At 44.9% G+C, this 12719-nt stretch overlaps 1 protein-coding gene across 1 annotated transcript; it reads left to right on the top strand.

Moving 5' to 3' along the window:
* The first annotated feature begins 2281 nt into the window (after positions 1-2281).
* On the top strand, positions 2282-12671 carry LOC118417664. Its single transcript, XM_035823304.1, has 12 exons — positions 2282-2537; positions 3546-3782; positions 4042-4485; positions 4904-5030; positions 5427-5560; positions 5692-5718; positions 5870-6324; positions 7222-7402; positions 11185-11307; positions 11515-11577; positions 11734-11877; positions 12389-12671. The coding sequence occupies exons 1-12, from the start codon at positions 2381-2383 to the stop codon at positions 12583-12585; spliced, it is 2289 nt and encodes a 762-aa protein (XP_035679197.1). The 5' UTR covers positions 2282-2380; the 3' UTR covers positions 12586-12671.
* Positions 12672-12719: the final 48 nt, after the last annotated feature.

Raw genomic sequence — 12719 nt, 5'->3', positions numbered from 1 at the left:
ACAAAAGTACATGTTAGTTCATGCCCTTCATTAGGTTCATCTCAGGCAGAGAACTGTGCCTGCCCTCAGAGGTTGGCGGCAGGTACAGTAGATGCAATGATAGGAAAGCTTAGGGCAATATTTGCAGCTAGTGGCAGGGTAGGTGATTATAATGATGGGGCGAGTATGGGAAACCCTGCGGTGCATAGGAAGATAAAGGACTACCTAGCAGCTATTAGGAGAGAACAGTCGAGAGCTTTGGTACTTCCAAAACAGGCCATCCCCATATTTCCAGATAAGTTGGAAAAATTGGCTGTGTACATTAATGATAAGTTATCGGTAGAAGGTATTTCTCCAAGGGATATATATACGCTGGTGAGGGACATTGCATTTTTCAAGGTGGCTATGTTTGCGGGGGATAGATTCAATGATCTTGGCCTTACCAAGGTCAATGAGATCATGATGTACCCGGATAAGAGTGGTTTATTGTTTAACCACACTGAGGGTAAGACGGTTAGGTCTGATAGGCCAAATGTGTTTGGGTTAAAAAGGTTGGAGAATACCATGATTTGTCCAGTTAAAGGCCTGGAGATATACTGGGAGGTGTGTAAGAGTTTAGGGTTATCTCTTCTTACAGGCTACGTATTCAGGGCTACTTCTGTAAGAGGTGAAGTTACAGAGAACCCGTTCTCGGCAGGGGCGGCAGAAGCTAGGTTGAGGATACATTTAAAGGACGCAGGTATCTACGAAGGGGAGTCAGGGCACAGTTTTAGATCAGGTTGTGCCCTGACTTTGGCTTTAGCTGGGTCATCTAAGCAGGACATAATGGCCCATGTGGGGTGGTTCGCTGAACCAACAGCAGAGCACTACTTGAAACTAGCTAAAGTACTTAAGGTGAATAGTCCGGCAGGTAATATGGCAGCCGCATTAAATGAAGGGGAAGGAAGGGGTTCAGGTATCAATTCCCTGATCAAGTTGTACAAAAACCTGAATGACTTGAAAGGCTTTGTTCCGTTGTGTCAGAAGATGGGATGAAGGATTGACAATGGGAGGAGTGGCGGAGAATGGCAGTCCGCATGGGAAAGGAAATAAAGTTTAAAAAAAAAAAAAAAAGTGTGTGTATCTGGCCTTAATGATAATAGCAGGGAAGTTTTTAAGTAGGTTTGGGAGAAGAGGAAAGGATAGGTTGGGGAAAGGATTGGGGAAGAGGGGATATGTGAGGATGAGAGCTCAAGGGGGGCAAGAGTGAAGAAGCAGGTCAGGAGGATGGGGACTTTTTCCGCACTCCTTATAACTCCATCACCTGGCTGAGGGGGCGGGAATGGGTGTGGCGCTGCGAATTATCCCACTATTCGCAGCGCTACACCTGTTCCCGCACGCCTCAGTCAGGTGGTTAATTAACCCAATTTTGGGAAGTAACCAATCAGAGGGATTATGCAAATAAGTATGTATGCTAATGAAGGCTAGGGTATAAAAGTAGAGAGCTTTAGAGTAAAAGGCGCGCAGTTAGACTTTGGGGAAGGAAAGCACGAGGTTGTTGGGAAAAACAGGCGAAAGGTAAAGGCCAAGGGGGAGACAGGAAGTGGGTTAGGTAATATGGAGGTATGAAGAGAGAAGAAGGGGATGCTTTCTTTTCCCCCTCCCTCCCACCCTCGGTTTGTAGGCTCATAGTAGGCATTCGCCTCGTTCTCCGGTCAGGGATGGGGACTTTTTCCGCACTCCTTATAACTCCATCACCTGGCTGAGGGGGCGGGAATGGGTGTGGCGCTGCGAATTATCCCACTATAGCAGCCCACCCAATATCCACCAGTTACAGCCTCGGACAGCAGAGTTTGTGTTACACAGACTAGGTGATGTTAGGATAGAAAATTTTCGTGTTTTCAGCCTCACACAGTTTTCTGACACCCATCTTCCGCGTGGGTGAGGCATGAATGCTGCCAGAAAACCTTGTCTCACTACTCCGTTTCCAAACATCTGTTGAAAATTTTATGAAAGTATGGAAGTTGAAAGATGTGTCTGCGATGAAGGTAAAAGAAATGACTTTCGTTGTAAACCATGATCAGCAAGACAACTGAAGCCTTTAGATAGACATTCTAAATCTAATGAAAAGTATTTTTCGAAACCAACACATCCGTGTGACTCTTTTACACCCAAGAGCATGCAACTCTTTGCTTCTAAACCAATCCTAGCATATCCCCATATGTATGTGTAAAGGAGATGTTTTACAGGGTCAACATTGAATCACGGCAATACCTGAGACACTGATCAAACATGCTGGGCCCTTCTCACACAAACAAGTGGATCATAAATTATCACATGCGGCAATGTACACAAAATCACACCACAATAGCCTTACACAAGTCCACGCCATTCGCTCCTAGGTGCCCACAAGTGAAGAGAAATGCGATGTTTAAGAGAGTTGATGTTAATGATGGTCGTCTGCCAGGGACTGGCGACCCCTCTGAGTCTGAGCGGAACGCTTGGTCCAGACGGTACTGATGAAGATGGGAATCCTGAAGTTCTGTCGTCGCTGACGCTCCTTCATGAGGACTCTTCAGGTGAGCAGACGAACCTCTGGTAATGGTGTGTTTGTGTTGGCTTGATCCTTTGTCTAGTGACATTATAGTATCACTTCACTAAAATAGCATTTCGTTTATTGTATCTTTCACGTAAAATGATTAAAGCACGTGCTTTTAGGCGCAAGACAACTCACGAAAGCATTTTGCTCTGAACGCGCAGTTTGCAGAAGAACGTGAAAATGCTGGTAAACTTGCAGTCAGATAGACGTTACTTTGAATCTCAACTCTAGATGGTCTCTTTGAAGTACTTTAACACGTTACAGCATCTTTTAGTGCCAGGAAGCAAGAAAATGATAAGTTAGGCTCGCAGTTGACACAAGTTTGCTACAAGCCTTGTTTCGACAAACAAAGCATGATCACTATCTGATCATTGACCTCATTGTGTGGCTTAGTCCTACCCCTGCCTACAGCTCAATGCCACAGTAATGATTATTAATTTTCTGGCAAAACTCTGGCTGAAAGCCATCAACAGATCAGAGGAAAGATCGCTGGACCCCTTCTTTATATTGCACTGGTGATGCCTTTGCAAATTAAACAATCAATTTCGCGATAACGGCAAAATGGGGGTCGATGGAAACATAGACTTAAGGGTTAATCTCCGATCGATAACAAAGGCAGAATGGAAATTAGGTGCAAAAGGGGTGACAATGCTTGATGAAGCGACATGTACTGGTATTTTCCAAGCAGAGGTTGATTGGGAATATTGTAACCTTCTTTACCTATGCCCGGTTTTCTGACAGCCGGTCATTTTAAACGGGCATATGAGAAGACGGCCACAATCTTATCAATCAACTTCTGCTTGGAGAGTACTCTAATAAGGCGTACTGCAGCGTTGATTATTATGACACACTATTTTCCCATAGAAAATCATACATTGCCATAAGATATTGTGCCCCCCCCCCTCAGTCCCAAACTTGGTTATTTCCAACTCGAAATTTAAGACAGCGGTCATCCATACCTCGGTTTTCAAATGTCACCACCCAACAGATTGCCAGGTGGGAGACGGAGCGTCCTACCGAGGAACAGTCTCTGTGACGGAGTCAGGAAAGACGTGTCAGCGCTGGGACAGTCAGGAACCGCACGAACACAGCAGAACACTAGCGAACTACCCATCAGCCGGACTGGAGCAGAACTACTGCCGGAACCCGGACGGCTGGACTGAGGTGTGGTGCTACACCACGGACCCCGACACGAGATATGAGCGGTGTGACGTGCGAGACTGTGGTAAGGTCTGGTTCTGTAAACTTACAGAAGAGCTGATGTTTGTAACTTCGTGTTTCTATGTAGATATTTGGGGCATCCAGGCTTGTTAAAGACAATTAGCCCATGTTCTTGTACGAGCCTATAAAGAACTGCGTCTAGACCGCTGACATACCAATGTCTTTCTTTAACATGTAAGAATGAGATATCTTTTGCCGATATATGACCAAGAAGACTTTCTTTGTACAATTGTACAATTAATACTTAGTTACTTCTCTCCCAGCTGATTGGTTGGCCCGGGACCAGGCATGGGCTGTCGGGTCGTCTGGAGCTGTCTACAGTTTCGGCGGTCTGACTTTCGACGCCGGGAAGGTGCTGGACGGCGACACGAGCACCTACTGGAACCCTTACGGACTGGAACGGTACTACAACAACTGGTACATCGTGTTGGACCTGAGGGTGCCCTACAGCCTGTTCCGTGTCGGGATCGCCAACTTCGGAGACGACATCCACGACATTAAAGCATTCACACTGCAGAGGTCGGGCAGTGGGTATCCTTATAGCTGGGAAAACGTCACGAGCGCAGATGACATCGTGGCAGGGACAGACGAATGGCAGGAACGCGGCGGTTTCGCGGCGACGGCGCGACACTGGAGGCTCCTTATCAGCCAAACCCACAAAGGCTGGCAGCCATGGCTCCTGGAGCTGGGGCTCTATGGCTTCCGGGGTGAGTTTGGGATGAGTTGTTTTAAGTTAAATAGATCATTTGCTATGGAAAGTAGAATTCTCAATGAAATCATTGTTGTCATAGTTGTTATCAGTTGTAAAGTGTTAACATACGCCATCTGTATGATTGAAAGGCGCATCTGTTGTTTTACAATACAGTAGATGCCAGTTAATTGCACAACGGATTACCTCACACTTCTGTTAATTGCACAGGATCCCTTAAATCCCAAGCCGGTGGGGTCCAGGTGGATAACTTCGCATTGTTGCACCACCCGGTTAATTGCACGAAATACACTGGCAAATGGGGTGTGCCAAGGAACCTCCTTGGGTGTGCAATAAAACGTCTTCTACTATAATAGCAAAATGAGGAGGATTCTGTATTTATCATAGTCGTAAGTCCTACGCTCTGTCTCCCTCAGTCCTGGCGGACGCCCCTCCTGGTTACGCCGTTTTCCGGAAAAACTGCATCCGGCACCGGAACCAGCTCGGCACGGAGAGGGACTCCTCCGTACAAAGATGTGCAGTGTCATGCGACTTGCTCCTCGCGTAGGTTTTCATCAGCTTCTTTCACAGAAATTCATCAATCTTAGACTACTTCGATCAGTAGTGTATCGACCCTTTTAAGCAATAGGAATTCACAAATGCATATACATTGTAGTAGACAGCATGAACAGAGCTTTAATTGGCCTACCAGTACATAGATTCATCTGAAAAGAAATTGTCAATGTTAGCTAACGTTAAAAGTTGTATGTAGTATGTATGTGAACTCCGTCTCAAGCATTAGGCTTTAACGGAAGAAGGAAGACGCTTGGCGGAAGAAGAGAAGACGCCTGTAAGATTGATGAATAGAAGTTTTAATAATTTCTTCAGTTATTGACTTTCCATTTGTTTACTGCTTTCCGCCCTTATTTTCACACATGTACTGTGCATTTCTCCCCGCAGATGTCGGTCGTTTGACTTCAACTTCCACCACCTGACGTGTTCCCTGTCCACCGACACCCGCGACAGTGCTGCCCAGGCGTACGAGAACTGCCCTGCCAGATTCCAGCAACAAACGGACTACTACGAGAAGCAGGGTACGAGTACAGCTATATCTCTCCTTTGCTACCAGACACTTTCTAATGAAGAGGGTGTAGTGTTGCCTACTTACGGGAGTAGGATTTGTGTCCTTGATTTTTTTTTTTAATTTTTTTTCTTCTTTACCCAGATCATCCACAGACCAAGGATGTACCAGGTAAGCTTTTTCAATTATGATGACAATTGCGATATTCTTCTTGCCTTGCCTTGATGTTGTGTCGTATGATAGAATAAGCAAAATGGGGCAAATGTGTACATTTGTACTTTTGTTTATTTACTTCACATACTCTCGTTTACTTACTTCACAGCACCGACGTACTACAACCCCTTAGACCATGAGTCCACGTTTTCCACTCCTAACGGTCACACACTGGACGAAGGTGTCGGCGTCTCGGCCTTGCAGCTCGAGTCGCGCCGTAGCCAGTACGCCAACCTGGGGAGCTTCGCAGGCACGTGCTTCGGCAGTACCCTCAACTGCCCCCGAGGCTTCACCCTGGCCTTCTGGTTCAAACGTCCCGCCGGTGATAACCGTCCACAGTACTACATCAACAGCGGCGGGCACGACTTCACCAGGACGCGAGGGTTCACGCTGACCAAGACCGTCGCCGATCTAGACAACGATCTCTACAACGTTGCCGTCAACGGTCGTCTGTGTCGCCACGAGGCAAAGGTCTACCTTCTGGCCGACCGGTGGACGCACGTGGCCGTCACTTGGCTGGAGGAACGCGGCCTGGAAATCTTCGTGGATGGGAGGGTCCAGCTGGTACGGAAAACGTGGTTACATCTCCGAATAGCTGGAGTACCCTGGGAGCCGGTTTCTTCGGCGTCCCCAAGCAGTATGCCGGAGGTTTAGTCCGCAAAACTCCCTAGGGCTAATTCTCCCCGGAGACGTGGGCATACTGCATTGAACCACCGAAGAAACCGCTTGCAGCTGTCGCCCCTGTCTGGTTTCCAGGGTAGAGCCGAATTTCATAGATACTAGTACATATTTAAAAAGCACTCGACATATAAGTAATTGTATTGAAGTTTTTCAACTGTCATACAACACGAATTATTCTCACCTCAAATTTTCAGTCGCACTTCCGTCGACCTTCTTCAGGAGTGACGATTCAGTTACTCTGATCACGTGACTTAGAGACACGTGATTCGAGTAACGAATCATAAATGCCTGGCAGACGATATCGGCCCCCGTCTCTGTTGAGTGTCGGCTGATGTGCTCTAATGTAGATGGCCTCCTTTAACCCCCTAATCCGGTTCGGTGTCCAATATTTGTACTTTGTCCAAGGTGATGAAATGTCCCGGTGACTCAATATGAATGGCATTTATGATTCGTTACTCGAATCACGTGTCTCTAAGTCACGTGATCAGAGTAACTGAATCGTCACTCCTGAAGAAGGTCGACGGAAGTGCGATTGAAAATTTGAGGTGAGAATAATTCGTGTTGTATGACAGTTGAAAAACTTCAATATGCATCCTATCAACACAGATGAGCTTTCATGCTAAGAAAAGTAATTAGTTTTTTTAGACAAAGGTACTACAATATCACTATGTACATTGGTAGCCCGCAACAGACTACCATATTTGTGTGTCCTATGTGTCCAGCTTTGATTCTGCATTTTTTGGACAGTTTTTTTTTACCAAGCTACAACGTTGTTTCCAGGTGGCTGTCCTTGGAACGGAGATCCCGCCCTTGGAGAATGACCCCTACACAGACGTGTTCCTGGGCACCGCCAACACCCAACCGGGGGAGCACACGGGGGAGGCCATGTTCGACGAGCTGAAGTTCTGGGACTGGGTCCTGTCTGACGGACAGTTACAACTGGCCATGATCCCAGGATCAGGTGAGCTTTGGGGGTATTTCCTTATCCAACCCATGCTCATACTTTGTCCTGCTGTCCTGCTGTGGATTTTTCTTCATATTTACCCCCAGCTGGTTAATTAATCAGATCAGTAAAACCTGATCTATTTTGTGCTGCTGCTGCAGATTCGCTTCACAAATCGTTGCGCTTTGCTACGGTATGCCGCTTTTAAGTGGGAAATGCCCCAAACTCTTATACTGGTATGTGCATCCCGTTTATATACGGGCTCAGAAGGACAAGAGTTTAAGAAAGGTGCTTGTTGAGTTTTGATATTCTCAGCGAAACTGTAACAGTTACATTTCATCTGACCCTTACCTCCCTCATGACCTCCATGGAAAGCGGCCTGCAGGCAGATTTAAACTTCTCATGAATAAATGATGGTTGAAACAAACCAAACAAACAAAACCTACTGTATTCAGCGAGAAACGACTGCATTCTGGTGTTAAGAATAACACGATACTGGCCTTCACTCTAGTCTAGGATCACAATACAAAACAGTGAACATCAAGTGCTTAATTAATGTTTTTTTTATTCAACAAAGAAACAAGAAAAGACAAAGCGGCACTTCACTAAAGTTATGCTATGTTCATTTATCATATTTTGCTCATAAAGGCAGGCTAGGATTAATATTCATCATCTGAATTACCTGAATGTCTAACCTTCATCAACTTGTCATCTCATTGTTTTGGACAGTTTGGCCTGCTATGTCAGTTTTTTATGTACAGCTTTCTTTGTGGTGATATATTCTAACATAGATTTCGGTGTTTTACATGTTCATACGGCTTTTCCCGCAATCGTTACTTCTCCTCACTATACAAACCAGTTATTTGCAATAAGGGCAAAGAGTGCATCAACAAAACGGCCACCTAATTTTGCTATACAAATGCGTACAATCCACCATCACTGAAATAAGCTTCCAAAGTTGTGGTCTTTTACTTCCTTTATTCTAGCCCACAAATATCACAACAGTCATACCGTATGTAAGGGTCTAGTGTATAACACCAGGGACAGTCGTCATGGTCAGGGTTACGGCAGTAGTTCTGCTCCAGCCCGGCGGCAGGGTGTTTGTTTGGCGCGAAGCTGTGTTTGTGCGGTGTCTGGCTGTCCCAGCGCTGGCACACTTTCCCGGAGATGGTGACGTTTGCTCGTCCCCTGTAGTCAGACCCGTCTCCATGGCAACGGTCACTAGGCAACGTTGACAAGGGGTTGGGGTGTCGGTCAGCTGTGGGTATGGATGTTGTCTAACGTTAAAAACAGTCCTGGTAAAACTGATGATACAAAACGTAGCAACATACAAGAGCAAAAACTTAGGTTATGTGAGATTGCCAACTTCTATAAAGTACTCAAAATTTCAAACTTAAAAAAAGAAAGCCTCCATGCATGGTTCACAGTTAGCAGTTAGTCTAAGGAAAATATAAACCACAGAATCATATAGGTTTACGGTTACTCGCTGGTTTCCATTCACAGTGACCACATTACATTTCTAGTACAAACTAGCTCAAGCAAATTCACTATCTCTACTAGTAGTCTGTATCTTTTAAAACAAACATTCGTCGAATCAAAGATAATGCCAGAAGTGGACAATTGAAATATAAAAGGCAGGACATGTTCAGGACAAAAGACAAACATGTAAGTTCCACCGGAGTCCCAAGGTCACACACATTATGGGGTCCACAATTGACATTGACCTTCGTCTTTCCACTTTCCATCACCTACCAACATACCAAGTATTGTCGTAATCCGTCCAGAGGTTTTTGATACACGGACCAAAAATATCTAGAAGCCCACACAGACACGCAAACAATACCTTCATTTTTCATGGAGGTGTTGTGTTTAAAAACGTACCGTCAATTTCCTTTTGCGGCACAGCATTTGCCTATGGAGAAAGGAGTTTTTGTCAGAAGCATAGCAGCAGTAATGTATGAACGAAAAGTAGCATGGTCTACAGACTATCTTCAGTTTTTCTACTTCTATTCATATAAATGTTATCATTATGTAGACCTATGCAGACTAATACAACAATACGTACATACTAGGGAACGCCCACGGCCACTGTTTTCGGTGAGTCAAAATGACGTATAACGTTACAGATTCAGAAAAATTGGTTCTAAATTGTAATGTTATACTGTCGAGTGGACGCAGAATATATCAGGACCGTAGCATGTAAAGGTCAACCTGAAGATAAGAAAAGAAGTCCTGACGCAGTACTAAGGTCATAAGTCGGGAATGTGTGTGAATAATCAACCTTGACCTTTCCCCCCGACGCCTACTCACACACACACACAGCCAGACACAGACACATCCAAACAATGCCCCCATTTTCAAGAAAGTAAAGACAATCAGATTGTGTAACATGCGCTGGATTTGTTGACTGCATTTCATCACGTGCGTGCATATCGTTACTCCGTCTGCCTCTTACTGCTTCTGGGAACTCATGCATTTAACAAGATTGATACGTCTCCTCGTCTGGGTTATGAGACACCAAGTATATAATTTGTGAGAAAAGTATTTTACATCTCACCCTTTTGGAGGTGATAAAAAGTAAAATCATACATAGCAAATACCTTCACGACCATTCCTATGTAGATTCCGAAAGCCACCAGTGCTATAACTGCGGCAGTGGTGACTGCACCGCAAAGTAACCAGGGTCGTCGCGACACAGACTGGCGTACCCGGCTGCAAAAGGTTCCGTCTGTAAAGAAAATTGGATTTTGTCTTTTTAGATTTCGAAAATACATTTCTATACACATACCTCTTCTTTTGTATGCTGTTGCTAAAATCTGTGTCTAAATATCGTGTTTAAAAAGATATCAAGCGTTGCCAGAAACTATAATGGTGTATTTTGGGGCAGGTAGCAAACCACGGTGATATAACGTTTCTAAGCCACTGTCCATAATCATATGTTAGTATTGATAATCTGCAGAGTTCTTACTTACCCTTGGCCTGATGGTCACCATACATTTGCCTCAGTCGTAACTGGTTCTCACCGGTTGTTTCGGTCCCACCGGGTGCGTTATGGGTCACACCGGTCATCTGGTCATCTGACTGACCATCGGATGACTGCAGTATCACTGGCTGTGGGTCATCGTAAGCGTCGTCAGTTTCTGACGAACACGGCCCCGCAATTTGCTCTTGTATACCAGTAGATCCGCTATTGCTCTGTAGTTTCCCAACCCTGACCGGTTCTGGCTGCTGATAAGGATGTGTCTCTAGCTCGTCCAATCCCGAGTTGTCAACCGCCCCTTGGATACAGATCTGGTCATTGGCTGGTCGGACTTCTTGATCGTTTTCCGCCATCAAATAGCTAGAAGTCACACCCTGGGTAAAACCTTGAACAGACTGTTCCCTCACAAGCTCACACAAACCTCTAACCCCACAGCAGAGCCGCTTTAATTGTCTGGGCTTTGAAATAAGCTCACGTACGCCGACGTCATAGCCTGTTTTTGTTATGTTAGGTTTTACATAGGTATTATAAATTTTTTTTTTTAGGTATTATAAATAAGACATTTCTATTCGTACACCCACGTCAATGGATTCTGTACTTTGAAGTCAAATCGTTGCAGTTCGGACCAATATGTTTGTTTCGGTCCAATCTGCTTAAAATTATATCAAGTAAAAAGATATATGAAGCCTTCTTTGTATGTAAAAATTGTCACTTATACTTTGAGACTTAAGCTTAAGACATAGCTTCAAGAGTTGGAAATAAAGGCGTATAACTGTACTTCTGGTGAAACAAACACTGTGCTTTTTATCCGATGTTTCAGTTGAGTCGTCCGTCTGTACAGACCAGCGGGACCACTGTCAGGGCTGGGCCGCTGAAGGGAACTGTAACAACAACTACCAGTCCTACATGCGCCAGTACTGCCCCAGGAGCTGCGGATTTTGCTGTGAGTATGTCGGCGTGCAGCACCGAACAAAATAAAGCACAGAGATGTTGACTGTTGTGCTGAGTGGCATACAGCAAAACATTAATTTTCTACGCTCTCTTAGGCATTTTAAAGGTATATATGATGCGAAATTGTTGGTTGATGAAAATAAAATTTATGCATTTATTGACTCGAAGCTCTAGAGCCGTTGTTAATCTTTTACTTCAGCTGGACCAACCGACTCAACTGTCAATGAGGACGCTGCGGATGAAACACCAATGATGTCTCCGGGTAAGAAGACTTTAATATTCACAATTAACATCTGCTATTCAAAATTGCTGTTACTTGTATGTTGGTTGAATAATACTGATTTTGTTTCATCATTCATCAAGTCGTCCGTTTAAAAATCCAGAAGTGAATCATTCAACAAACACATAACTCCTCCAGAGCGAGCCTGTGGGGACAGGAACCAGTACTGTGTGAGCTGGGCGTCCCAGGGCTACTGCCGGACCAACTACGCCTACATGGTGCAGAGCTGCCGCCGGGCCTGCGGCTTCTGTACGGTGACAAGTGGCGGAACGGGAGGCGGCTGTAAGTGTATTAGAAACAAGACATCTTATTTTTATTCTTCACAATTAGCTTTTGACAAATCGTTTGAAAACGTGGAAAGTTCTTTGAACCATACTCTCGACTCGTTTCCCTCCCTCTGGCGTAGCAAGGCGAGTTGTTGTCTATGTTACTTTTACAAAGATATATATGCATTATGAGTTGTGACCTTTCTACCAATGCAGTGTATTTACTTCTGTTGGTAATTACATGGCGTCGTTTCTAATCATATTCAGCAATAATGCACATTGAATAGCAATGCGTCTTTTGTGTAAGATCCATCCTGTACACTATCTACACAAAACTGTCATATATTCATAGAGCATTCACTAAGTTACTTCGTTCTCAGCCTGAGTATCAGCCTACTCACCTGAGGCGTGAGTATGGGAGTCCTAGTAAACTACGCGGGCAACTTTGTTCCCTTAGTGAACGGCTAATCTCCCACGGCTAGTTTCTGTTGTCATTCATGGTTATTGTACGTGTCATTTTCCACCAGCTATGACTAACACCAATTGCATGGACAACCACTACCACTGTCCCAGTTGGGCCACGCGAGGCTTCTGCGCTCCCGGCAACTCTCACCACACGTACATGATGCGGTACTGCCGCAAGAGCTGTAGGAAGTGTGGCACGGAGGGAACCGGGACTGGGACAGGGGGTCATGGAGGAGGTATGGTTATGATTGTGTGTTGAGGCTCACAAAGATACATCAATGTAGCGTTAACGTTAAAGATAAAACTCAGAAAGCACACATCTCCAGCAAGTTAGGAGAGTTCCTATTACATCAAGAAAAGTTGCTTGTCGTAACGTGAATTTCAAATTGCTGT

The sequence above is a fragment of the Branchiostoma floridae genome, chromosome 6 (genome assembly GCF_000003815.2).
Source record: "Branchiostoma floridae strain S238N-H82 chromosome 6, Bfl_VNyyK, whole genome shotgun sequence".
Classification (NCBI taxonomy): domain Eukaryota; kingdom Metazoa; phylum Chordata; class Leptocardii; order Amphioxiformes; family Branchiostomatidae; genus Branchiostoma; species Branchiostoma floridae.
The sequence above is the reverse complement of the archived record's forward strand: the minus strand, read 5'-3'. Positions and strand labels throughout refer to the sequence as shown.

Excerpts from the sequence above, each read along its gene's own strand:
- LOC118417664 (XM_035823304.1), top strand. The coding sequence starts at position 2,381 with ATGCGATGTTTAAGAGAGTTGATGTTAATGATGGTCGTCTGCCAGGGA. Across the intron at positions 5,719-5,869 it reads ACAGACCAAGGATGTACCAG|CACCGACGTACTACAACCCC; the intron begins GTAAGCTTTTTC and ends CTTACTTCACAG. Across the intron at positions 6,325-7,221 it reads TGGATGGGAGGGTCCAGCTG|GTGGCTGTCCTTGGAACGGA; the intron begins GTACGGAAAACG and ends CGTTGTTTCCAG.